This window comes from Pseudochaenichthys georgianus, chromosome 19 (assembly GCF_902827115.2).
Source record: "Pseudochaenichthys georgianus chromosome 19, fPseGeo1.2, whole genome shotgun sequence".
In the NCBI taxonomy this organism is placed as follows: Eukaryota; Metazoa; Chordata; class Actinopteri; order Perciformes; family Channichthyidae; genus Pseudochaenichthys; species Pseudochaenichthys georgianus.
The window spans coordinates 8,171,070-8,197,435 of record NC_047521.1 but is presented as its reverse complement, the minus strand read 5'-3'; the positions used below and the strand labels follow the sequence as shown (position 1 = coordinate 8,197,435).

The 26,366-nt window shown below is 41.5% G+C and overlaps 2 protein-coding genes across 2 annotated transcripts in view; one reads left to right on the top strand and one right to left on the bottom strand.

Annotated features, from left to right (window-relative positions):
- Positions 1–5,360, top strand: part of LOC117464349 (transmembrane protein 150A-like) — a 36,258-nt gene extending 30,898 nt beyond the window's left edge. Inside the window, exons 7-8 of the mRNA XM_034106727.2 lie at positions 3,013–3,190; positions 4,081–5,360. Coding sequence (XP_033962618.1) covers positions 3,013–3,190; positions 4,081–4,331 — 429 coding nt within the window. The 3' untranslated portion in view covers positions 4,332–5,360. The remainder of the gene's footprint in view (positions 1–3,012; positions 3,191–4,080) is intronic.
- Positions 5,361–5,364: 4 nt separating this feature from the next.
- Positions 5,365–25,326, bottom strand: LOC117464348 (S-adenosylmethionine synthase-like). Its single transcript, XM_034106726.2, has 9 exons — positions 25,075–25,326; positions 18,992–19,069; positions 18,160–18,282; positions 17,901–18,013; positions 11,861–12,004; positions 10,229–10,447; positions 9,767–9,949; positions 9,343–9,476; positions 5,365–8,929 (listed from the first exon to the last, which is right to left on the bottom strand). Exons 1-9 carry the CDS (start codon positions 25,166–25,168, stop codon positions 8,827–8,829), a joined length of 1,191 nt encoding a protein of 396 aa, XP_033962617.1. The 5' UTR covers positions 25,169–25,326; the 3' UTR covers positions 5,365–8,826.
- Positions 25,327–26,366: the final 1,040 nt, after the last annotated feature.

Here is a 26,366-nt window from a genome sequence, read left to right as displayed (position 1 = left end):
TACTAGGGAAATGTTTACTCAGAATTTGTATTCCACACTTGCCCCTGCTAACATCTCAGTAAATGAGCTAGTAGATCATTTTAATTAAACAATTAAAAATGTTATAGATGCCATTGCTCCAACTAAGATAAAGGAAGTGACTGGGAAGAAAATATCTCCATGGAGAAAGGCCATGACCGTGAGAGCAGAAAAGAGATTGTCGAAAAGCTGAGCGCAGGTGGCGAAAAACAAATCTCCAGGTGCACTTTGAAATCTATAAAGAGAGACTTGGCCTTTATAATTTGGAATTTAAATTTGCCCGACAGTCTTTCTTCTCTGACATCATTGCCAAAAACAGAAAGTACGCAAGTGCCTTGTTCGCTACCGTCGACAGACTAACTAACCCCCCAGTGTCAGTAGCCTCTGAATTTCTATCCACTAGGGCCGTGCAATGATTTTGCCTCCTTCTTCACTGACAAAATTCAGAAAATTAGACAAGCAGTCAGTGCCTCTGCATCAGGAACAGCAAATGTGTTGTCTTTGTGTCCAACTAATATCAATTCAAACACCATGACACAATTCCATCAGATTAATGATAAAAACCTAGAGGACATTATACAACTTCTGAAATCCTCCTCTTGCTGCCTTGATATTATTCCAACAGGGTTTTTTAAAATGTTTTTCCTTGCATGGCCTCAGATCTACTTCATATAGTAAACAAATCTCTTCACTCAGGTGTTTTTTTCCACAGGCCCTGAAAACTGCAGTCATTAAACCGCTCTTAAAAAAGCATAATCTAGACGCTTCAGTAATGAATAATTACAGGCCCATATCAAACCTGCCATTTCTAGGTAAAATCATTGAAAAAGTAGTCTTTCAACAGTTGAGTAATTTCTTTCATTTAAATAACTGTTTGGATGTGTTCCAGTCAGGATTTCGTCCAAACCACAGCACTGAGACTGCTCTTGTAAAGGTCTTCAATGGCATCCACTTGAATCCTACTTAAAGGACAGAAACAACTTTGTTTCTATAGGTAAATACAAATCTGAGTTGACAAATATGACATGTGGGTTTCCTCAAGGCTCCATCTTGGGGCCTCTTCTCTTTAACATCTACATGCTATCACTGGTTCGGATAATGAAAAACAACAAAATAAGTTACCATAGCTATGCGGATGACACACACATTTACATAACCATTTCACCAGGAGACTATGCTCCCATTCAAACACTGAGTAAGTGCATTGAACAAATCAATGACTGGATGTGTCAGAACTTTCTCCAATTAAACAAAGACAAAACTGAGGTAATGGTTTTTGGAGCCAAGGCAGAATGTATAAAAGTTAGCGCTGAGCTTCTGTCTGCAATGTTCAAAACAACAGATAAAGCCAGAAATCTAGGTGTAGTCATGGACTCTGACCTGAGTTTCAACAGTCACATTAAAACAGTTACTAAATCAGCCTACTATCACCTAAAGAACATATCTAGGATTAAAAGACTAATGTCACAGCAGGATTTGGAAAAACTTGTCCATGCTTTTATCTTCAGTAGACTGGACTACTGCAATGGTGTCTTTGCAGGTCTCACTAAAAAATCTATTGGGAAGCTGCAGCTGATTCAGAACGCCGCTGCTCGAGTCCTCACTGACACTAAGAAAGTGGATCACATCACTCCTGTTCTGAAGTCTTTACACTGGCTTCCTGTGTGTCAAAGAATATATTTCAAAATACTGCTGCTGGTTTATAAAGCTTTGAATGGTTTAGGCCCAAAATACATTTCTGATCTTCTTCTAAATTATGAACCATCCAGATCTCTCAGGTCTTCAGGGACTGGTCAGCTTTCTGTCCACAGAGTCAGAACTAAACACGGAGAAGCAGCGTTCAGTTATTATGCTCCAAATATCTGGAACAAACTCCCAGAAACCTGCAGGTCCACTACAACTCTTACTACTTTGAAATCTAGGCTGAAGACTTATCTTTTTGTCGCTGCTTTTAATTTTTAATTGAAACTGAGCCGTTGTGTTCATCAGTAAAGTGGAACTTCTGTGTGAACTATCCATATCTTAATGCACTGCAACTTTTTATTCATGTATTTTTTCTTTTAATGTTTCTTTTATCTTTTACTGTTTTTAAATGCCTTTGTCTGAATGTCTTTCATTTTTGTAAAGCACCTTGAATTGCCTTGTGTTGAAAGGTGCTATATAAATAAACTTGCCTTGCCTTGCCTTGCCTTGCCTTGCCTTGCCTTGCCTTGCCTTGCCTTGCCTTGCCTTGCCTTGCCTTGCCTTGCCTTGCCTTGCCTTGCCTTGCCTTGCCTAATGGATATCTTGTCAGTTCAGATTGCAAAAGAACAAACGGAAATTGTTGTTTTAAATACAGTAGCTGAATGATTCAAAAGTCATTCAGCTACTGAAGAGATATCAACGTCCGATCATCAATGTCCTGCCATCACTGTGATTGGATGTGAAGCAAAGAACTATACTTTTTTTTGGTGCCATTTACAGGAGATTAAGATTCAGCCTCTGGGCACTATGCATTTGTGTTAATGACTTAAGAATGGAATTGAAACATTTTAAATTTGTAGTGATATTTCACAAAAAACAAACATTTCAAACACATGGCGCTAGAGGAAACCAGTGGATTAATACGCTCATTTAGATTCATCATGGGGATCATGAATGTCTGAACATAATTACATGGCAATGCAATTACTTAAAAAAACTATAGATAGAATGTCAAAAAAGTTAGAAATTACCAATGGTGTAGCTCAGCTGACGAGAGAAAACAAAAGTAAGTGACAGAAATCAAAATAAATATGTATAATGATGCTGACTGATGAAAGGCCGGGTAATGTTTGTATGTTGAGTTTTTTCTCCCATTTCCCTTAAGAATATGAAGTAAAGTTGAATGATAAGACCTAAATTATAACACAAAATCTCATAATTCTTCCCCATATTAAGACTTCTAATTAGTTCCCTGGAGGTTAATACGTATCTGTGGAGGAATTTAACTGTTTCTTTGTGTCTATCTCTCAGGTGGATTTTGCCAAAGTCCTCCATTACGTTGGCGCTGGAGTGACCTTCCCCTCCAGCATGCTGTTTGTGTGTCTGCAGTCGGCTCTGACCTACAGACTGGCTAAGACCCAGGAGGAGTATCGGATAGGTCACCTGCGGGTGGGGATGGCCCTGCTGGCCCTCGTCGCTCTGGTGCTCAGTATCCTGCCAACATGAAGCTCATTCTGTGTGTCCACTAACTTTGTCTTTTTAGGTATTGTTAAATGTAGATTAGGTATTTTTCTTCTCTTGCTTGGTGAGCTTTGAGGTGTGACATCAGTTAAACTATCCCCTAACAAAAAGAAGACAAGATTATCGAAAGACAAGTTTCAGAGATAATTTCCCCCCTGTTGTTTCTTCAAAATGTCTCTAGATACAGATAGCAGGACACAGAATACAGGACATTTAATAAAAGAACACAAAATCTACTGGGGTTAAATCACCATGCGGAGAAGAATGTTCGAATCCGTCCTGGGACTATTTGCCCGCTTTCAATACTGGCACTTCAATAAATGCACTAGTGAAGACATCTTTAAAAAAAACTAAAGTCAACCACTCAACTAAAGCATTAAGGAAATTGAAAGTGAAATTAAAATAAGACAAAGGAAGCATGGAAAAAGTAGAGAGAAAAACGAATTCTGATTAAAATCTAATGTTAAAATAGGAAATTTCAATAAATGTCAATAAAAGAAATACAAAGAAATACAAAAAAAGAATGAAAAAGTACAACATTTCCTGCAAAACATATTGACGTAGAAATATAAAGTAACAAAGCGTTAATACTCACCTCAAAATTGTACTTCAGTATATGGTGGATAGGTAAATTGTGTGACTTGGCCCCCTGCTGGAGAAAACAACACTTACACCCCTTCCCTAAATCAAACTGTCAACCCTCAGTGTAATATATGTTTTATGTATAAAATAGATGCCTTAAATGAACACATCCATACATTCCGTGTGAGGATGTTTATATTCCTGTGAGAGAGAGATGTACAGATGGTCTCCCTCCTGCTGTTCAGCCATTGTTCTCCTTAACCCTTGACTCTCCAGGTGGAGTTTTTTTTTGCCAGGAGAGCTTCGCCCTGCAACATGCCTCCGCCATCTTTGAGTGGATCTACTGCATGCTCATCATGCTCTTCTACGGGACTTTTGCCTTTGAGTTCGGGGACATGTCGGGAGACACACTGATGGTGCTGTCCGGAGGAGGAGGGGGGGTAAACGGCTTCTCCACATCTGGACACAAGACAGAGGTGAGCACCGGCTCCAACCACCATCAGCCGGAGAGTTTATCGATGCTGTAACCACAGTGTGAACAAGCTTCAGGATCCCTGGAGGTCAAAGGGCGACACATACTGTATGGAGGACCTGATTATGGATGCTCTTGCACACAGCAGTGACCAAATACTTTTATCCTGCTTTGCTTAAAGGTGGGGTAGGTAAGTTTGAGAAACCAGCTCGAGATCGCCAGAATTTGAAAATACACAACCGGAGAAAATCTGCCACTTCCTCACAGAGCCAACACACACGAACGCGCACATGACCAATGAGGGCACGAGAAAAAGTTTGTGCCCCGATGGAAGGCTGACAGGCAGGTAGGCCATCCAGTTACTTTAGCCGGGCCGGCTAAAATAACTGGTCGTGCTTTTTACAGTACCACGGCTTCCACAGATGACATTTTTGACACACACACACACTCGCGCGTGCACGCACGCACACACACACACACACACACACACACACACACACACACACACGTGTGTTTGTTTTAATTCTCTCAATGTAACAATGCCTCTCTGCATTCTTGGCCAAAGTCGCCTTTCATCAGAAAGAACCTCCTGAACTCGCCTCAGATGTAGCGGCGTCAGTTTGTTTGAATGTTTAGACGTTCAGATGTTCAGAACACCGAGCTCCGTGTTTTTTACTCAGGAAGTTTTTGTAACATAAACCGCTTTTGCCTAATGTAAGGGAACGTTTTCCAAAAGACAATGGATGGACTAGAGGTAACTATGTGCCAAAAATAATCATTTTTATAGCAGGTTTATCTGCCCTATGTTGAACAGTTTATTTTATAGTTTTTTATGATATCCAAAGAAACATTTTGTGCGACTTTTGATGGGGATATTGCCAGAGTAGCTGTCTCATATTAAAGCTAAAGTGTATATGTTTTTGTATCAGCTCTTTCCAAAGATATGTATCATTGCTCGCAGTAACAATGACAGTTGTACAGTTTGAATGGGACCAAACTATCCGTATTGTGATAATACGCAGACATACTTTTACAAGAATAATGTATGCAGAGAACAAAAATAATTAAAGCAAGAAAGATGTAATGCCTCTTGTTCAAATGTTTTATTGTTCAAAAATCATATTTACATCATTTTCCAGGACAAATGACACGGCATTTGTTATAGGAGTGAGATCTTGAATCGGAGACGTGACGCACGAGGTGGCAGATTCACAGCATTTCCTCTGATTTTATATTTTTCTAAAACAATTATAGATAACATCTAATCTAATCTTTGCAGATGTTTGCAGGCATTAGTGAAATTCACAGTTTGGATTGTCAATTCATATAAAACTAAAGAATCAGCTGTTCATTTCAAACAATGAGTTTAAAGGAAATATGGTATTGTGTTCAGAATGCAGGTTTGTGCATTTATTTCCTACTAACACTACAGAAAAACGGTACCACTTTACAATAAGACTACCCTTATTTACGAATAGTTTGTAATTAATTTATTAATTAGGTTGTGAACACTTAATAAGCATTTATGAGACATGAGATAAACAGGGCAACTGTGACCGGTTGCTTGCAAAATAGTGAGCCCACATTTATCAGTACGGCTAAGCCTTATTAGAAATGGTAGTAACTCGTAAATAAATGGTCATAAGAGATGCCAAGAAACATCAAGATGGAAGGGGGGGGGAATCAACTCAGTGAACAGCAGATACCAAGGATGCTGGCTGATGACGAAGTAAGCGAGTGCCAATATAAGGCTTAGTCATCTTGCCAAATAGTGAGCCTGTGTTGATGTATGAAAACTGTTAGAACTGCTTTATAAATGGTTCTTAATGATGATGATGGTTCTTAGTGTTTACAACCTAATTATAAACCCTTTATGAATCCTTTATAAGGCTAGTCTTATTGTAAAGTGTTACCAAAAAAACGATTAAGACTTTAGACTGAATGTTGTTATTCTGATTATCAACTTAAACGTGCAGCTTTTTTTTAAAATGTATAGGAAGCAGTCAGGATTTGTAAAACTGTAGTGATACATCTCTGACATTTGAATCTTCATCTAATTCATCTCGGGATCTTTTACAGTGTCTGACTTCATGATGGCTTAGTACCAAAATACATGAAACCATACGTACCTTGGAAAATAAATATAATAGCATGTTAGGGATACAGGTTTGTGCGTTGATTCCTAAATAATAAAAAAAAACAAGCAATGAAAACTATAAATGAAGACCTTTAGAGGCTTAAGTTCATCCAGTATGGCAATACAACCTGCAGAAATGCACCAGCAAGCTTCTTACCGAAAAGGAATAATAAGCAACAACAATATCTAATATCTCCAACATTTTAAGTGTCTTTGGGACATGTATCATTTTGATTAGATTCAGTGTCTGCATGTCATTTGGTTTATTACCAATAATGTACAACTTAGAAATAGATATAAAGAAAATGTAATTATCTATTCAGAAGAGTTGAAGTTTGTGAATTCACTTCTTAAAGCTCTAAAGACTGTAGCGTTTAAGGCTTTAGAACAGAGGTGTCCAAACTATGGCGCGGGGGCCAACTGCGGCCCGTGTTCCATTTCAAATTGGAATGCAGTAAATTCTAAAAGTATAGTAGAATATCGCCCACACACACAATTTCTGGTTGTCTTATATTGTACTTCTTAAATATGTAAAATGTAAGAGGTACATTTTCTTAAAGCATATTCAATAATCAAGAATAATTTAACTTAACTTATCAGGCAATATTCCTCACCTTTAACGAGCGGCCCATGTGTTTGGACACCCCTGCTTTAGCCTATCCAACTAACACCTGCAGACACTCTGCTTAAAGCCAGCAAACACACTTAAAACTGCTGACAACTATAATCAAAATATCTAAAGTAAATGTTAAGATGCAGCAAATAAATCGCTCTGATTTACAACTTTTAACAGACTAACATTTGTAAGTTCTTTGGGACATTGCTGTATGACCTCTTTGATCTCGTCTTTGTTTGGTAGGGAGGGTACGGAAGCCCTGAGATGCAAGTGAGAGAAAACAATTCTGTTGATCCATTTTTTTTTTATCTCAAACATTTTCTCTCCTGTGTTTACGACAAAACATCACAGGGAAAAAAATATTTTGTAAGAATATATTTAAAAGATTCTTTCATTTTTGATGTTTCATCTGTGAAACGGATGAGGAAAAAAGTTTTCCTAGGATACGTTTTACATAACTTGCTAACACACTATATTTATCTGTGTTGCAAAAGAGCATGGAGAAATAAGACTCAGCTGGAAGAAAACATTCATTCTTACAGTCCTTTTTAAAACATGGGGGTGCGCCCCCTGAGGGCCGGAATATGTATTACAATAACAAACACTTAAAGAATGACCCAGATAAAAAATAAAACAATAATAATATTATTTCAGCAAATCTTCTTGTCACCTTGTTTTTATGTTATATTCATAGAAAAGAAAACTATTTAGATCAGATTTTAAAATTGGGTCACCGGAATCTTTTTTTTCTCACTTGCCTCTGAGGGGTCCCATACATTTGTCTGCGTGAATACGTTCTTGATTTAAAAGAAATTAATATAACATTAAAGTCACATCTTTTTTTATCTTGAACATGGGCCAACACAGTATGTTCAGGGTACACATTTGATTTCAGGCTGAAATGTATGTAATGACTTTAAGATCTTCCAGAAGGCTTTAGATCATACGGAGTAATACTAAAACCAGCATCATACAGTATACTGTAAATCCACATCGTACAGTATACATCAATCCTGAAAAAATAACAAATGCTATTTTTCTTAAGACATTAGAAGTGTTTAAAAACCTTTTCATGGCTGCTCTCCCTTCAAATTTGGTCATTCACTTATTCTCGGGCAGAAACCACTTTATGTGTGAAACAAACTGCAGGCATGTGACTGACACTGAACCAATGAGACACAAATACCAAATAGCCTGCTCTTATTTCAGGTTACTATTGAAGGGTCATAAAGTACAGATGATGAAACCTCTTTAGCTCGGCCAATCACGGGAGATCGTCTGCACCCACCCTGACCCATCCCTCTGATCTTCTCTTACTGGGTTACAGGGTCACATGGACAGCTATCTATACACCACACACACACACACACACACACACACACACACGCACACACACACACACACACACACACACACACACACACACACACACACACACACACACACACACATACACACACATACCATGTATACATCACTTCAGGGGACATTACATTGACTTACATGCATTTCCTAGAGACTTATCCTAACCTTAACCCTAACCAACACATGCCTAACCCTAACCCTTACCCGTAACCTTAACCTAACCCTTACCCTTAACCTTACCCTAACCCTAACCCTAACCCTAACCAAGTATTCACCCTAAAATGAATGATCCCCCTTATGGGGACCTCCAATTTGTCCCCATAAGGGAGGCGAGTCCCCACACGTGACTATGTAAACAGATTTAGGTCCCCACAAGTATAGTAATGCTAGTACACACACACACACACACACACACACATACACACATATACTCTAGAAGTTGAGGGTCTTTGGGACCTCCCAGGGGAACTCCTTCCTGCCAAAATGTCCGTAGCAGGCCGTCTTCTGGTAGATGGGTCTCTTCAGGTCCAGATCTCTGCACGACAATAAAGATCAAATCAGATGTTAACGGGTTGAACATCTGAATAACAGTCAGACGAGGAAAGTAACACAGTACAATCATATAAGTCCTGTGTGGAACAGGGAACAATGCACTGGCTGTAAAAAGGACCCCACTTCTCTCTTGATTGATTAGTTTAGTAAACATTTCCTGACAAGTTAACTTGAATACTATTTGTATGTCTTCTTCAATACAACATCTTTCCTCTGCCTTTAAAGACCTCATGACCTCTCAGGTTTATATGTGACCCTTTGAATCCTTCTAATAAAATCCTTCTACACTTTGGTGTTGCTATTTTAACTTCTATCACCACTGAGTATAGTTACATTTTAAACAACTATCACTCTGCATATTACAACAAATAAGATGTTATCAGTTGCAATGCTGACCTGACGATGACGCCGGGTCTGAGGTCAAAGTTTTTGTTGACAACCTGCAGCAGCTCCTTCTCGCTCCGCTGAGAGGAGCCATAGGTGAAGAGGGAGATGGAGAGAGGGTGGGCCACTCCGATCGCATACGCCACCTGAAGATACAGACGGGGAAGAAAATATACGTGATACATAGATTTTCATCTGCCAGAGTGCCAGTGATCTGTTTCATAGATCTTGACTTGAACACCTGAATGCACCACAACATACATGGCCAAAATGATGTGGACATCCGAACCCTCATAACAATTAAGACACAATCACTCAACCAAATGTAAGACGTTGAAGACTGGTAGTCCACATCCAATACAGTATTGATGGGATTTATTCCAGCCAAGCACATTAAATATATTTCTGTGAACGTGTACTTATGTGTAGTTCTCACCTGCACCAGCACCCTCCTGCACAGTTTGGCCTTCACCAGAGATTTAGCCACCCAGCGAGCAGCGTAGGCAGCGGAGCGGTCCACTTTGGTGCAGTCCTTCCCAGAGAAAGCTCCCCCACCGTGAGCCCCCCAACCACCGTATGTGTCCACGATGATTTTCCTGCCCGTCACTCCAGCATCGCCCTGACAAATGGAATCACTCACAATTCACATTTCTATGGCACACAAATGCAAACATCGTGTTACTATTCTTCTATCTCAATGTAAAAATAAGTTATATGAATGTATTATACTGTAAGATAAGATCATTCAATCCTTGTGATGTGTAAAGTCAACATTTTTTCCCAACTTCGCCTACTTCCAAGATTTAAAAGCAGAACAAGTGTCTACATTCACCTCCAGCAGCGCTAACAGTATGAACAGGAACACGTTTCGGCTTGTGGTCTTTTTCAAGACTTTTACCTGGGGGCCCCCGATCACAAAGCGTCCGCTGGGCTGCAGGTGGTACACGGTATTCTCGTCCAGGTACTTGGCGGGGACCACAGCTTTGATGACCTTTTCCTTCAGGACCTCCTTCTGCTCCTCCAGGCACACTTCGTCGTCGTGCTGCACTGAGATCACCACAGTGTGAACCCGCCTGGGGATCACAGCGCCGTTCTCTTGGGTGTAGTGCACCGTCACCTGGGGCGATCGGAGTGGAGAGGCTTTAGTATGTTTACTGCAGCTATAAGAGAGAAGATATCAAACCAACACCAGCTACCTGCTTTTCTTTGAGATGGTTTAAGCTATTTCCTTGGCCTTGCACCCTGTTATATGACACAATCTGTTTATGATCCTGAACTATATATGATCCTCCACAGCTGCTTTTTGAGAATGCTATTTTTAGCCATTAGGATCCAAAATATGGAACATTCTTTGAATTGTGATCAGACACCCTGTGGCCTTCGAATACTGGCTGTCTGTTATTAATCTTTCAACTTTTCTTTAGGATTTCTTTTTATAAAAGCAACACTATTTCTTCCTCCCTTCTTGTGTATATGTATGTTTTTTATGCTTTATTTTAGGATTTGTTATGCTGAATTTTAAAGCAATTTGTGCTGCTTTCTTTGCATGAGTACAAAAGTTCATCTTTAAATAATTAATGTACTCTTAAACTATTGTGTCATGTTCAAATTGGGATACAATTAAGACATGTTAACTCATTTGAATTCTGTTTTTTTATCTATTGATAACATTGCTCTTTTTTTATTTGAGCCTTTCCAAACTGTACTGTTCCGGACTGTACATCTTAAGGGTGTGTGCCTAGCGTTTCAAAGAACCAATTTGATACACGTACAAGCTGAAAGACAGCTCAGATGTTGCATACCAGCGTGCTCTGGTTGCACTTTCTGGAGGTCACTACCACGGCCCCACCTACTAGTGAGATAAACATAGTGAAAACCAGCGACTCCACTTACTCTCCAACCTGGATATCTCTGGATGAGATGTCCAAATTTAGCCCTGAATGCTTAGCTTATTTCTTGGATAAGCGTCTGACTTTTCAGAAGGGTAGTTAGTGGAATTAAGTACTCAGCATTGTCAACAATGATGAGAGAAATAGAACTTGTGCAGTAGTTTCAGTAGGAAAGAATGCAAATGTAAATGTCAGAAGGTGCAACACCAAAATATAAACAGGTTAACTGTCATATCTGTCAATGTGTTTAGGTTCATAATGTCTATACACTGTAAACACTTTAGAAGTCTTGTCTTGTCCAGATTATACTTTGAATTGTGGGAAAAGCATGAATAAGTAAGGTGAAATCTTTATTTTGTAATTTTCTCCTTAAGGACAAAACTGTTTCTATTTGCCTCTGCTTAGCAAATAGCATTGTTGACTATAGACACTCGGGTGCAAATAGCATCTGTGTTTGAATAACCTTGCATTATTGTTTTCGGGAAGAGAATCTTTACTGTGGCAGATTATGTGTATAGAGTTAGAAGGACAGTTTTTTGTTTGACATGGAATGTATGACATGTTACTCATTGACTGATAATTGCTTCACCACTGTAACAGTGTGTTCATGTTCCTTTTTTTAGTATGTATTTAGATCCTACCTGTGTCTTGGAATCCGGGCGGAGCCAGGGGACGGTTCCGTTACGTCTCAGTTCGGCCATCTTGGAGTTGAGTTTGTGTGCGAGGACGACGGTGAGGGGCATGCACTCCTCTGTCTCATCTGTAGCGTACCCAAACATCAGACCCTGTCCCCAGATAACACAAATAATAAGTTATGTCGTCATCAATACCTTTGTTGTATCCACAGTGGCAAAGTGTAACCAGGTACATTTACTCAAGTATTGATCTTTTACAACATGGAGGTTCTTTATCCTTCTACTTCATTACAATTTGGGGGTAAATATTGTAAATTCACTTCAATAGATGTATTTGACAGCTTTGATTGGTAGTTACTTTGTGTTGTGTCTCGGCAGATCTGTTAATATTATTTCTCCGTTTAGTTTAAGTCTCATTTTCAGGTAGTTCGTCTCCTACCTTGTCACCATACTCACGGACCTGATTACCTGCCCCACCCTTATTGTTTGCACCTGTAGAGTTCCTTGTTTGTGTATATATTCCGTGTGTTCCCTGTGCTCAGTGCCAGATCGTTTTTGAACCTTGAGAATGGATTACCTTGCTTATCACCACAGTAAAAACCTTGAAATCGTCTTTTGTCTGGAGTCGTGCATTTGGGTCCTATCAAGTTTTTGTGTGCTCCAGTCGTAACATTACGATCTGGCACTGAGCACAGGGAACACGCAGAATATATACACAAACAAGGAACTCTACAGGTGCAAACAATAAGGGTGGGGCAGGTAATCAGGTCCGTGAGTATGGTGACAAGGTAGGAGACGAACTACCTGAAAATGAGAAAGGAAATGGCAAAGTAAGACAGGAAATGGCGTGATTCACTGGGCTCACACATCTGTATTAACATGTCATCCAGGTATCAAACGAACTATGTACATGATCAAGCAAAGGTTTTGGTGTTTTGGAGGTTACTGAGTATGTGGCAGCCTGCACTACCTGTGCTCGGAATAAGACCTCTACCCAGTCTCCTATGGGTCTACTGCAACCTTTGTCCATTCCAAGCCGCCCATGGTCTGACATCTGGCTGGATTTTGTCACTAGACTGCCGCCCTCTGCAGGTAACACCACCATCTGCACTGTTGTTGACAGATTTACTGAAATGACTCACTTTATCCCCATGCCCAAATCTCCCTCTGCTAAAGAGACAGCAGAAGCGCTCTTGTCTCATGTTTTCAGGTTGCATGGATTTCCTCGAGATGTGGTGTCAGACCGTGGGCCGCAGTTCGTTTCCCGGTTTTGGAAGGAGTTCTGCAGCCTGATGGGAGCCACTCCCAGCCTCACATCTGGTTACCACCCACAGGCTAATGGTCAATCAGAGAGGATCAACCAGGAACTGGAGACGTGTTTACGGTGTCTGGTGTCTCAGAATCCCACAACTTGGCGCAAGCAGCTGATATGGGTGGAGTATGCCCACAACACCCAACCTACATCTGCCACGGGACTCTCCCCTTTTCACTGCGCCTATGGTTACCAACCTCCTCTTTTTCCAGAAGTAGAGAAGGAAGTGACTGTACCGTCAGCACATGCCCTGGTGAGGCGGTGTCACAGAGTCTGGGCAGGAGCTCGCCAGGTTCTCCTGAAGAGTGCTGCTCGCATGAAGAGGGCAGCAGATCGACATCGTCGTCCGGCACCTGCCTACAGACCCGGGCAGAAGGTTTGGCTATCTACAAGAGATCTACCCCTATGTGTGGCCTCCAGGAAGCTGGCTCCGAGGTTTGTGGGTCCGTTTCCCATAACTAAGGTTATTAACCCGGTGGCTGTTCGCCTGTGCCTGCCCAGGTCCCTGAGAGTCCATCCGACCTTTCATGTGGCCAAAGTCAAACCGGTTCGGGAGAGTCGTTTGGTTCCTCCATCCAAGCCCCCTCCTCCCCCCCCGGATGTTAGACGGCGGTCTGATCTACGACGTCAACAAACTGATAGCAGTCAGGAAGAAAGGACGCGGCCGACAGTTCCTTGTAGACTGGAAAGGATACGGTCCAGAACATCGGTCGTGGGTACGCGCAAGCTTTATTGTGGATGTGATGGCCACAGCCACACAGGGTAAACCAACTACACTGCAGCCTCATCTTCAGTAGTTTTGCTCCAGTGCAGCTACAATAAAACATGCCAATTAACACCACACATTTGCTCTAAATGTTACCATGTCCATTGGGGGAGGTTACTTCCTGGTTCAGCAAAGGGTGTGGCCGAGCGCTGAGGACTCATACATACTGCAAGGAGCCAATTGGGACAGATTGGGACAAACCACCTGCTTCCATGTCAAAGGGGGGATTTGGGTTTTGTCAGTGTCCTTTGTATGATGTGACTATTAATTATCCCTTGGGTTCAACTTGGTTTGGCCAAGCCACTATCTAGGTTCCTTAGTTTTTCATTGTAGGAGGTCCGTTTTGTTGAGTTAACACCTGTTATGTTTCTTTGAGGTATTTTCTGTTGACCTCTTTTATAGGCCTTGCTATTATATGATGTTTTGTGGATTTTTGGGTAAATAAAAACCCTAGTTTATTTAAACCATTCCTGTGTCCTGTTGTCTTACTGCTTGGTCCCTGACAATTGGTGGCAGTGGTGGGATCATTCAGTGGAGGACACAGGTGTTTTTTTTCCACTTTCTTTTCTTTAAAAAAAAAAAAAAAGATGCAGCGTGGAGGAAGGAAACCGGGAGGACCGACAAGCCTTTCAAATATCCAGGAGAAGCAAGCCAGTAGTGAAGAGGAGGACAACGGGGCCTCTGGAGTGGTAGAAAGCACTGAGGGTGAAGGTAAGGAGCCATCCATGTCGGACCTGGTGGCCCTGCTTCAGGCTCATATGGGGCAGACGGAGGCTCGAGCGGCAAAGCAGAGCGAGTAATAAAGGACAACAATGGAGCTATAACTCATGGAGTTCAAAGGATCGACACATGGCAGTGGCCCAGCAACAGCAGAAGTCCTGGTATGATCGGTCAGCTCGGCAAAGATCCTTCAACCCAGGACAAAAGGTACTAGTTCTCCTCCCAAGTGATAACAGCAAGCTGTTGGCAAAGTGGCAGGGACCATTTGAGATCAAGAAGCAACTCGGGCCCACAACATATGAGGTATCGACCCCTGGGAAGCCACGCTCCAGTAGAGTACTACATATAAATCTCTTGAAAGAGTGGGTGCCGCGAGCTGAACAAGAAGCAAGAGTGATGCTCATCAGGGATGTGCAAGAGGAAGAGGAAGTGGAGGAGCAATACCTATCTCCAGGGGGGGCTACGGTGAGCCATGACCTCAGCCACCTCTCAGAAGACAAACAGCTTCAGGTGAGAACAATCTGTAGGTCAGAATTATTTCAGGAGAATCCTGGGAGAACAGATATTGTTGAGCATGACATTGTGGTTAGAGACGGTGCTTCTGTGAGACGGCTGAGTTACAGGATTCCGGAACGCCTGCTGGCGTCACTGAAAAAGGAGGTTGATCTGATGCTGTCCCTGGGGATCATTGAGATTTCGAAAAGCGAGTGGTGCAACCCAGTGGTCCTTGTGCCAAAGAAGGATGGCAGTCTTAGGTTTTGTATTGATTTTAGGTACCTGAACTCAATTTCTCTGTTTGATTCTTATCCAACACCAAGAATCGATGAACTGCTTGAACGGCTTGGAAAAGCCAAATACTTAACCACATTAGATCTTTCCGAGGGTTACTGGCAGGTTCCACTGACTGAGCGGTTCAGAGAGCTGACAGCCTTTAGGACACCATTGGTCTTTTCCAGTTCACGGTCATGCCATTTGGGCTGCATGGTGCTCCAGCGACTTTCCAGAGGCTTATGGATCAGGTACTTTGTGATTTATCTGGTTTTGCTGCAGCATATCTGGATGACATTGTCATTTACAGCTCCACCTGGGAGGAGCACATGGAACATCTGCACACTGTCTTGGATCGCCTCTACTCTGCGGGGCTGACTATCAATCCATCGAAGTGCGTCTTTGCCGCTGCAGAGACGGAGTACCTGGGCCACATCATTGGACGCGGTGTGATACGGCCACGGGTCAGTAAGATTCAGGCCATCGAGTCATGTCCTGTGCCACAAACAAGGAAGCAGCTCTTTTCTGGGCATGGCAGGCTTCTACCACCGCTTTGTACCACAATTCTCTGCCAGGGCAGCTCTACTCACGGACCAGACTGGATCCCGGTCTTCAAATCAGATACAGTGGACAGAGGAGTCCTTGGCAGCTTTTCACGACATCCAGGGATCATTGAGGAAGAAACCTGTTCTTTACAGTCCAAACTTTGATGAACATTTTATCTTGCAAACGGATGCTTCTGATAGGGGTCTGGGCGCCGTGCTTCTCCAGGGGTCATCAGACGACCGTCATCCAGTGGCCTACATCAGCCGGAAACTGTTCCCCAGGGAGGTCAGGTATTCAACTGTGTAAAAGGAGGCACTGGCTATCAAATGGGCCCTCGACTCTCTCCGGTATTACCTCCTGGGTAGAGAATTCACCCTGGAGACTGATCATAAAGCGCTTCAGTGGATGGGAAGGATGAAGGATACCAATGGAAGGATTACCCGGTGGTACCTGGCACTGCAACCATTCCGCTTTAACATTCAGCACATCCCATGCAAGGACAATGTCACAGCCGACTACCTCTCTCGCTGTTTCAGCGAGAGTCTTGAAGGGGGGGGGAGTGTGTGATGGCCACAGCCACACAGGGTAAACCAACTACACTGCAGCCTCATCTTCAGTAGTTTTGCTCCAGTGCAGCTACAATAAAACATGCCAATTAACACCACACATTTGCTCTAAATGTTACCATGTCCATTGGGGGAGGTTACTTCCTGGTTCAGCAAAGGGTGTGGCCGAGCGCTGAGGACTCATACATACTGCAAGGAGCCAATTGGGACAGATTGGGACAAACCACCTGCTTCCATGTCAAAGGGGGATTTGGGTTTTGTCAGTGTCCTTTGTATGATGTGACTATTAATTATCCCTGGGGTTCAACTTGGTTTGGCCAAGCCACGATATAGGTTCCTTAGCTTTTCATTGTAGGAGGTCCGTTTTGTTGAGTTAACACCTGTTATGTTTCTTTGAGGTATTTTCTGTTGACCTCTTTTATAGGCCTTGCTATTATATGATGTTTTGTGGATTTTTGGGTAAATAAAAACCCTAGTTTATTTAAACCACTCCTGTGTCCTGTTGTCTTACTGCTTGGTCCCTGACAGTGGATCAGAAGCTTATAAAGGACTTTTTCAGGCTTAATCCAAAGGACTCTGGGCTGTCCGGAGTCGGCCGTAGAGGGGGGGTTACTGTTGTGTCTCAGCAGATCTGTTAATATTATTTCTCTGTTTAGTTTAAGTCCGTGTCTGCTACCCTTTTTGTTGTCTGCCATTTCCTTTCTCATTTTCAGGTAGTTCGTCTCCTACCTTGTCACCATACTCACAGACCTGATTACCTGCCCCACCCTTATTGTTTGCACCTGTAGAGTTCCTTGTTTGTGTATATATTCTGTGTGTTCCCTGTGCTCAGTGCCAGATCGTTTTTGAACCTTGAGAATGGATTACCTTGCTTATCACCACAATAAAAACCTTTTTTGAAATCGTCTTTTGTCTGGAGTCGTGCATTTGGGTCCTATCAAGTTTTTGTGTGCTCCAGTCGTAACACTTTGCAGATTTAGATTATTAATCATCATCCAGCAGTAGATAAAGTAGTTTAAATAGCCCCATCTTACCAGCTGAAATATTAACGTTACTTACGATACATCCATAATAGCTAACAAAACAGTGATATAATTCTGCATAAGTAGTTTAACTTTTGTTAACTTAGATATTTTGATGTTAGTACTTTTACTTGAATGCAGAACTTGTATATGTGTTATTTTGTAGTGTAGTATTGTATTTTCAATTTGAATAAAGATTTTACTTTACTTTAACTAAAAAAGCTGTACATGAACTATGATTCAGTGTTTTTTGTCTCTTTGTGTAGTACTGTGAGAAGCATTTTGCATATTTTAAGTTTCCCAAATTGAGATAAGAGTGTGTGTGCAAAAAAAGTGTTTTTTTGACCTGGTCTCCAGCTCCAATGTCATTCTCCAGACGATCAATATGAACTCCCTGGGCGATGTCAGGGGACTGCTGCTCCAGGGCCACCAGCACGTTGCAGGTCTTATAATCAAAGCCTGGGAGGTGGACATCCAGAGTTAACTCGCTTTTATATAAAAAATCCTACTGACTTATTGTGTGGTTCATGTTTATGCATGCAGCGATGCATCAAAGTAATTGGTTTAGGGACATGTGCAGAGATTAAACATTTGGTTCCACTCACCTTTGTCTGAGTTGTCATACCCGATGTTCCGGATGGTTTCCCTCACCACCTTCTGGTAGTCCACGTTGGCTCGGGACGTGATCTCACCACAAAGCAGCACCATGCCGGTCTTACACACCGTCTCTGTTCCAAAGCACAGAGTATGTTACAGTGCATTTTCATCCTGATAAGATAGAACTTTGTGCATTTTCCAGCAACATTACAGTTTGGACACTCCTTCTGTTGACATGTGATATAGTGATCCTGTTCAGTTTTAAAAAGCAGTTCTTGTTATTATTATTTTACTTTTGTCTATTTATCTGTTCCTTTTAGTTGCAACAACCATTTTCGTCAGCAACAGAAAAGTAAAATCATAATGTACTTTTTTGTCATGTTGCTAATTAAAGGTGGGGTAGGTAAGATTCAGAAACCGGCTCGAGATACACTTTTTGTTATATTCCATGGAATGCTCTTAACATCCGATAGCAATGAATATCTTAAGTGCTTTGACAAAAAAATCCATAAAAATATTTCATCTGTAGAAGCCGTAATACTGTAAAAAGTACAACCAATTGGATGGCCTACCTGCCTGTCAGCCTTCCATCGGGGCACAAATTTATCTCGTGCCCTCATTGGTCATGTGCGCGTTCGTGTGTGTTGGAAGTGGCAGATTTTCTCCGGTTGTGTATTTTCAAATTCTAGCGATCTCGAGCCGGTTTCTCAAACTTACCTACCCCACCTTTAACTAAGATTTGGAGGATAAGATACACTCGTGTAGTGATATGAGGAAATACAATCCTTTTTTATTTGTACTCTTCTTCTCTCTGCTGGAGAGGAACACATTGTTACTCACCACAGGCCACTTTGGCATCCGGGTCCTGCTTCAGGTGAGCATCCAGCACAGCATCACTGATCTGGTCACATATCTTATCTGGAAAACAATTGGTTTCATTACATGGTTAATTGTTACTATGCTAGGTTATTTTCCTCGTGTGACCTTCTGCTGCACATGTCACACATTTCTCATCTGGGCAGGTATGGAGTCAGATTTGGGTCAATATTCTAGCGCGCAAAACAAGCTACTCACGAGTAGTGGAACCCCGTGACGTTTCACTCAGAGGTCAAGGAATAGGAGATAGGGGTTGCGTTCGGATAGTTTAAAAATCAGCTCCTAAGTTCTAACCCTATCTCCTATTCCTTGACCTCTGAGTGAAACGTCACAGGGTTAAGGGATAGTGGATAGGAGAATTCAAAAGGACTTAGGAGACGAGACTGCGGTGCTTTAGAGAATCCGACTGCACTTTCACTATCTGTCGTGTTTATGATGCGCCAGCGGACGTCATAAATGTGCGTCTGCTGCTGTGGGGAAACTATGGAAACTACAGTTTTCTATACAGCGGACTACAACATGGATGTTTAATAAGAACGAGGGACTACTGTAAACTCATCTAGAGACTCTGCACCGTGCTCTGATGCTGTTGTGTTATGCTTTATGAACGTGGACAACAGAGAAACATATTCTTCATGACCAAAGTTGGAATTGAAATAAAAAAAGAAAGTGAAACTTATGCTCGTCACCCTCTCCCTCCGATCACATTAATACAACAAATGATCCCAGTATGATTGTATGAACTACAATGGAACTATCCCACACAGCTCAGTGAAATGTTGACTTTATTTGATCATTTCAGACTGTTGTGTGACGTCAATTGCTGCGGCTGCAATGCATTGTGGGGCAGAATTTTCTCCTCCTTTCGGTTAGGGAGGTCCGGTTCCTAAGCTAAAGGAGGTTATAAAGGAAGTTTGAAACCTCCTTTCCTATCATTCTAGAGAATTCGAACGGCACTTATCATGGCTGCCACTGAGGGACTTCCGGGTCATTTCACTCCGTTAGGAAGGTTCCTAAGCTAAATGGACTATTCGACTGCAGCCAGGGTTAGAATTTAGGAGCTGATTTTTGGATTATCAGAACGCAACCTCAGCCTCACTTGCTCGCGGAGTCTGTCTACGCGCGTGAAAAGTTTCTGACACTTTGGGGCGGAGCCACTGGACTTTGATTGACAGCTGCCAGGAAGCCCGGAGTTGCCAGGTTTGATAAATGCCTGAACTACCAAGAGCCGAGGAGTGACAGCTGCAAGATCAGTTGGACGAGACTGAATGGTAAAGTTGTCCATAAAAAACTATTATATTCGTAGGGTGTAACGGTACACGTACCCGTACCGAATAATTTCGGTACGGGCCCTTCGGTTCGGTACACGTGTGTACCGAGGTGTACCGAACGAATATAACGTTAAACGTAAAAAATTGAGAACGTGAACAACTTCTTGGAAGTAATCTCAGGTGCTGCGTCGCAGCATTCAGAGTAATTTGCTCCCATTGTGTTCAACGCGTCATAGCGAGCAAGTCATTTCATTGGACGAGCTGGTCAGAGGGATGCGTTCAAATGTAGTCAGTAATTTGAGGAACTGTCGAAATGGCGAACGCAGATAAAGTTGAGCTCGAAAATCCTCCAGCATCATTGAAGTCTCCGGTTTGGGAACATTTTGGTTTCGCAGTTACGAACAAGGATGACGGACAAAGACAGGTGGACCGAACCAAAGCTGTTTGTCGGCATTGTTCAACTAAAATTGGTTACGCGGCTGGCAATACATCAAACTTGCACACTCATTTGAAAAGGCATCACCCGAACGTGAATATCATCGGTACCAAAAGACTGAAGTGCAAACCCAACTCCCATTAGCATTTCAGCCTCCACCACTCGCAACAACTTCAGACCGAGCCAAAGCTATTACAAACGGCAAATATCCTTATGTTGCCATGTTAGCAAAGCGCTACCTGGCTGTATCTGCTACTACCTCTGTCCCTAGCGAGAGGGTGTTCTCCACGGCAGGAGACATTGTTAGTGCCAGCTGATCTGCCCTTTCGGCAAGCAATGTGGACAAGTTCATCTTTCTTTAAAAAAACATGAAATGACAAGCAAGTCCTAATGTCAAACTGGCTGCTTAGGTACTAGTACAGTACAGTACAAATACAGATTATTTCAGTTCATCGAAAAGCTGCACCTTAATGTTTATTTTATTTTATATTTATTTGAGTGAATATTCATTGTTTAATAATAATTAAAAACCCAAAACTAATATGTTATGTTTTGTGAGTACTAGTACAGTAAAGTTCAAATACAGATTATTTCAGTTCATCGAAATGCTGCACCTTAATGTTTATTTTATTATATTTTGTATTTATTTGAGTGAATACATTATTCACAGTTTAATAATAATTAAAAAAAAATATGTTATGTTTTGTGATAATTTTTTCTGCTGTACCGAAAACGTACCGAACCGAACCGTGACCTAAAAACCGAGGTACGTACCGAACCGAAATGTTTGTGAACCGTTACACCCCTAATATATATATATATACATAAATTAATTTGATATAAAAAAAATTACACATTAATTCTAGGAGTGCAATACTTTTACAAACACTATAGTAATAATATGCATTCATTATGACAACATCATACTATTACTACAGGAGTGTTCTATAGTGTGTTCAAAAAACAACTACAGAAACACTATATATTATACTATAGTTATACTATTTAAAATAATATAGGAATACTACAAAGATCTAGATACATAGTATTACTATTGAAATATAATAGGGCTACTATAGCTAATACAATGGCACTACAGATAAAACTATAGTAATACAATAGCTGGTGAAAAATACAAACTTACTAAAGGACACTATACAACTCTTATAGTATACTATAGTAATACTATAATTTATTTATAGTTCATTTCGTAAGGGAGGTGCATACAGCAGACAGCAGTTTTCGACAGATACAGCCCACTCAAAAATATATTGTTTTATATAAAATTGATTAAGATATATATATATATATATATATATATATATTAGCTGTACACTTTACAAATATAATAGTTTTTTATGGACAACTTTACCATTCAATCTCGTCCAACTGATCTTGCAGCTGTCACGCCTCGGCTCTTTGTAGTTCAGGCATTTATCAAACCTGGCAACTCCGGGCTTCCTTGCAGCTGTCAATCAAAGTCCAGTGGCTCCGCCCCAAAGTGCCAGAAACTTTTCACGCGCGTAGACAGACTCCGCGAGGCTGACGGCCCGTCCACACAGCGGCGTGCGCTGACGCTTGCCGGCGGGCGTGTCTGAAACTCGACCAACAACCAATCACATGAATCTCCCGCCCCTGACACACAAGCAGCGGTTTGATTGGCTAGAGCTTGTACTGGCATATGTTTCGATTGGCTGACGCTTCTGCCGAGGCGTCAAAAGTTGAACATTGCTCAACTTTTGCAGCGAGCCACGCCAGCTACGCTCCGTGTCGCTTCCCACGATGCATTTCGGCTAAAAGTGACGTCACCCCATTCAAAGTGAATGGTGAAGCGTCAACGCACGCCGCTGTGTGGACGGGCCGTGACACGCAAGCGAGCGATAGCATAGCCGCTCGCGGGGGTTTAATCTGCGCGCGAGGGTCATTTTATGTGCGTGTAAAAGCACATTTTCCGCTCGTGAGTAGCATTTACGCGCTAGAATATTGACCCAAATCTGACGCCATAGCAGAGCCTGAAGTATCATATTTCACCTATCCAGAGGACTACACATCACTCCTGTTAGGAGCTACAGCCCCAGGAATAGCCTGGCTTGGTGATATGCAACACTGTAACTCCATCAGATAATCAAAGCACCGCCACACTGTCACCAGCTGTACTGAAACTATTTTCCCTTCTGTTACTTCCACTTCAGCATATTGCGTATTGCATCACATCTGACAACTTTTTTTTAACAGCTATTGGAGTTTTCCAGTTTATAAGAATTTAATGAAATATATTTCTAAATATATTTCTAAATATAAATACATATTTTTGAACATGTACATTTCATTTAATAATTAAATATATATTAAACAATGATCTTTTGCTTTCGGTTTTGGATTTACAGGTCTTCAGAACTAAGTTACAGACATCTTTTTTGTATTTAACAACAAGGGTGGTTGGTGGTAGGCTATTACTAAATCTACTTGAGTAAATAACCTCTGGCACCACTGTAGAAGAAAGTGCATAAAGTTCCAACCATACACTATACATATTAAGGTTGGAAGTAACAAATATGAAGTAGGCCTACAGTACACCTGTAACAAAGTTGTAATTCAATTACTGTACACATTTAAATTAGGCCAACAAAATAATGTCTGTCTGTCTACAGTCCTCGGTTATCACCTGAGGAGCGTCACCTGGCGGGAAAGCAGTGACGCAAATCAAACGCACCAAAATAATGCGTAAGCAACAGGTGCAAACTAGCGCTAGCTTGCTAACATGCTAATTTGTTCCAACGGATGCTCCAGTACCCACTCGCTATGTTTTATTTTGAAGTTTACTTTCGGTGAGAGACATAATTTATGTTTTGTGACATTAATAAGATTAAGATACAATGCATGAAACTTTAAGGAGTGCAGTGAGCCGGACTGAGGATGAACGAGCTGAGAAGCTGAACCTGGAGCAGAGTGAGGAGGAATTTATGATGGACAAGAGAACAACATGAGACAGGTAATTCTAACAACAAAGATGTGTGTTTGTTGTACTATAGGTGTGTGCAAACTGTGCAGCATATCATTTTTGATTTAATGTGTGCTGTTGTGGCTACAGCCGCTGTCGAGTTATCTATACATGTCTGTGTTGTTGCCTTGTTGATGTTATTCTGCTGTTAAAGTGACAGGTTTATTAACTTTCTGTTGCCTAATAATACTGTGGTGTCATTTTATCCTTTTTTTTTTAAATTGTTAGTAATAATAATTAGAAAATCAGTTGTGCATAAGCTGCACATTTTCATAGAAAATACATATATATTTTGCTTTGGACATCAGGGCTAATGCTGTGCCATGTGTCATCACCAGTAGTCATGTTAATGCACTATCTTTTGTAACCGTGAGAAAGGTGTTCTACCATAACATGCTATAGCAGTAGGGGTACATTTTACTGGGATACAGTTTACTTTTCTCTGTCTGCTTTTCGGTCTAATAATTACACTTTGGCTTAGTCATATTCTAATACTACAGTTCCCTGTTTAGTCTCCCCTATAGGATGGGAATGTGATGACCTAGGAATGTGCAACAGTGCCATATGCATGTCCAAAGAGCTACAAAGATAGTGGGTCAACGTTAGATCACTCAATGCATGTATTGCATCAAAGTCCAGTGAGACTTGTGATTTAAGCAAAATGTGATTTCAGCAGAATGTATTGAATGTGGTTGTTTTGAAACCATTCAACCAAACAGCTCTAGTTCTCTGGTCTTTGCACTGGCTTCCTGTGGGTCAATAAACCAATGTTATGATACTACCGAGTCCCTGAATGATTTAGGATCAGTGTTTTGTAATAACTGTTAAAACGTGACTCCTATGAGCAGCTGCGGTTGTAAGTTCATCGTGTCAAATGACCAACTGACTCTTGACACTCAGCATAATGTGAACAGCAGGAGTTGTTGAGTATTAATATACTTAGTTTAGTGACCTTGATGACTTCAAACGAACTATTCAAGTTAAGTTCCGTTAACTACGTTTTAATTGAAGCAAAGCAACGTTTAAAGTTACCCATAGTTTGCACTTGTGAATTCTTAATATAACGTGTAGCTTCCATGCGAGATTTATCTTCGTTGAAAAACGTCAGGATGTTAGAAAATCTAATTTAGTAGCCGTAAAGTCCAGGATCCATGCTCTAAATCCGAGTTGTCTGGCTCTTCAAACTACTTGTTTCTGGTACAGTGCCTCCATGCACCAGTCAGGCTTTTTTCACATTCCTCAGAGTCATCAATGATCAGTGAAACATAAAAGTGTCGAACACCACTACTCCTCATTCACATCCTGCAGCATCAGCACAGAGAGGGGGTCCTCTACTCACCAGGGTGCCCCTCTCCCACAGACTCCGAGGTAAACATGAAGGAGCCGTCATTAAAGTCAGCGTGCTCGTAGTTCTCATCAGTCGTGCCGTTCATGTTGACTCTTGTGCTGTCTGACTGGATAGAAGTAGAGACGGAGATCTGTGGAGCAGAGAAGCTCTTCTTGGGCTTCTTATTGAAACAGGGGGATGAAGACGGGCAGATAGTGTGGCTGCACTCTAATCTCTCGGTCCCAAGGCAGAGCAGCTGGATAACTCTGCACTATATAAGGCAAAAACAACACACACACACACATGGGGGGAGGGTGCCATGTGAACCAGTGGGTTAGTCCATTCAGAGGCGGGGAAGGGGAGGTGGGATTCCTTTTTCTTCTTTAACAGACTTTTTTTTTTAACTCCTCCCGTGCTAAGAGTTCCCCCTGTGTCATGAAGTGGATTCATCAAACTCAGATTTGTCTCATATCAAACTCCTCAATCTGACATTATATCATTTGAGTTTGACTTTCTAGCTCTTCGGCGGATTCATCCATGGCTATGCTTTGTTTCTTTGTACCTGGGGGCCCCTAAGGTCTCCGATGGGGATCTGTAGCTGAGTACACATGCAGCTATCTGCCAATGGAATGACTCGATGGTGAACTCATACAGGATCAAGTAACTAAGTTGAGTTATATGTACTATTATAGATTAAGCTTTCCAGCAGTATTAACAATCATTAAACTGAGCTCCACCCATCATTCCAATAATATAACATACCTTTTTATGAAATAAGCCACTTAGCATAATGAGTACTTTTACTTTTGGTAGTTGAAAGTATATTTGATGCTGAAACTCTAGACTTTTATGAGTTTGATTGCAGGACTTTTACTAGTAACACTGTTTAACGCTGTAGTGTTAGTGTACAGGTCAAATATCTGAGTATTTCTTCCACCACTGATAAGAACTTTTAATGCAGAACATTACTTTAAACAAATTGATCTATCCATTTTACAGATTCAACTACAACAATGATATGAAGTGTAGTTAATATTTGCTATAGCTTGACTAAATGGGGCAAAGCCTACGAGTTCAGGCAGTCAACTCGAGCACCAATGATACACTAACACGTGACGCACCTCGTCCCTCTGACAACCAACCAAACACATTCTCCTAAACATGCCGCTCTATTTAAGCTGCCAGGTCTTCCTGCCTCTGCCTCGCTATGCTGCCACTGCTGTGTTCACGTGCTATTGCTACGTTCATGTTCCTGCTGCTGTGTTTCATGTTGCTGCTGCTTGCCTGCCCCACCACCACCCCAG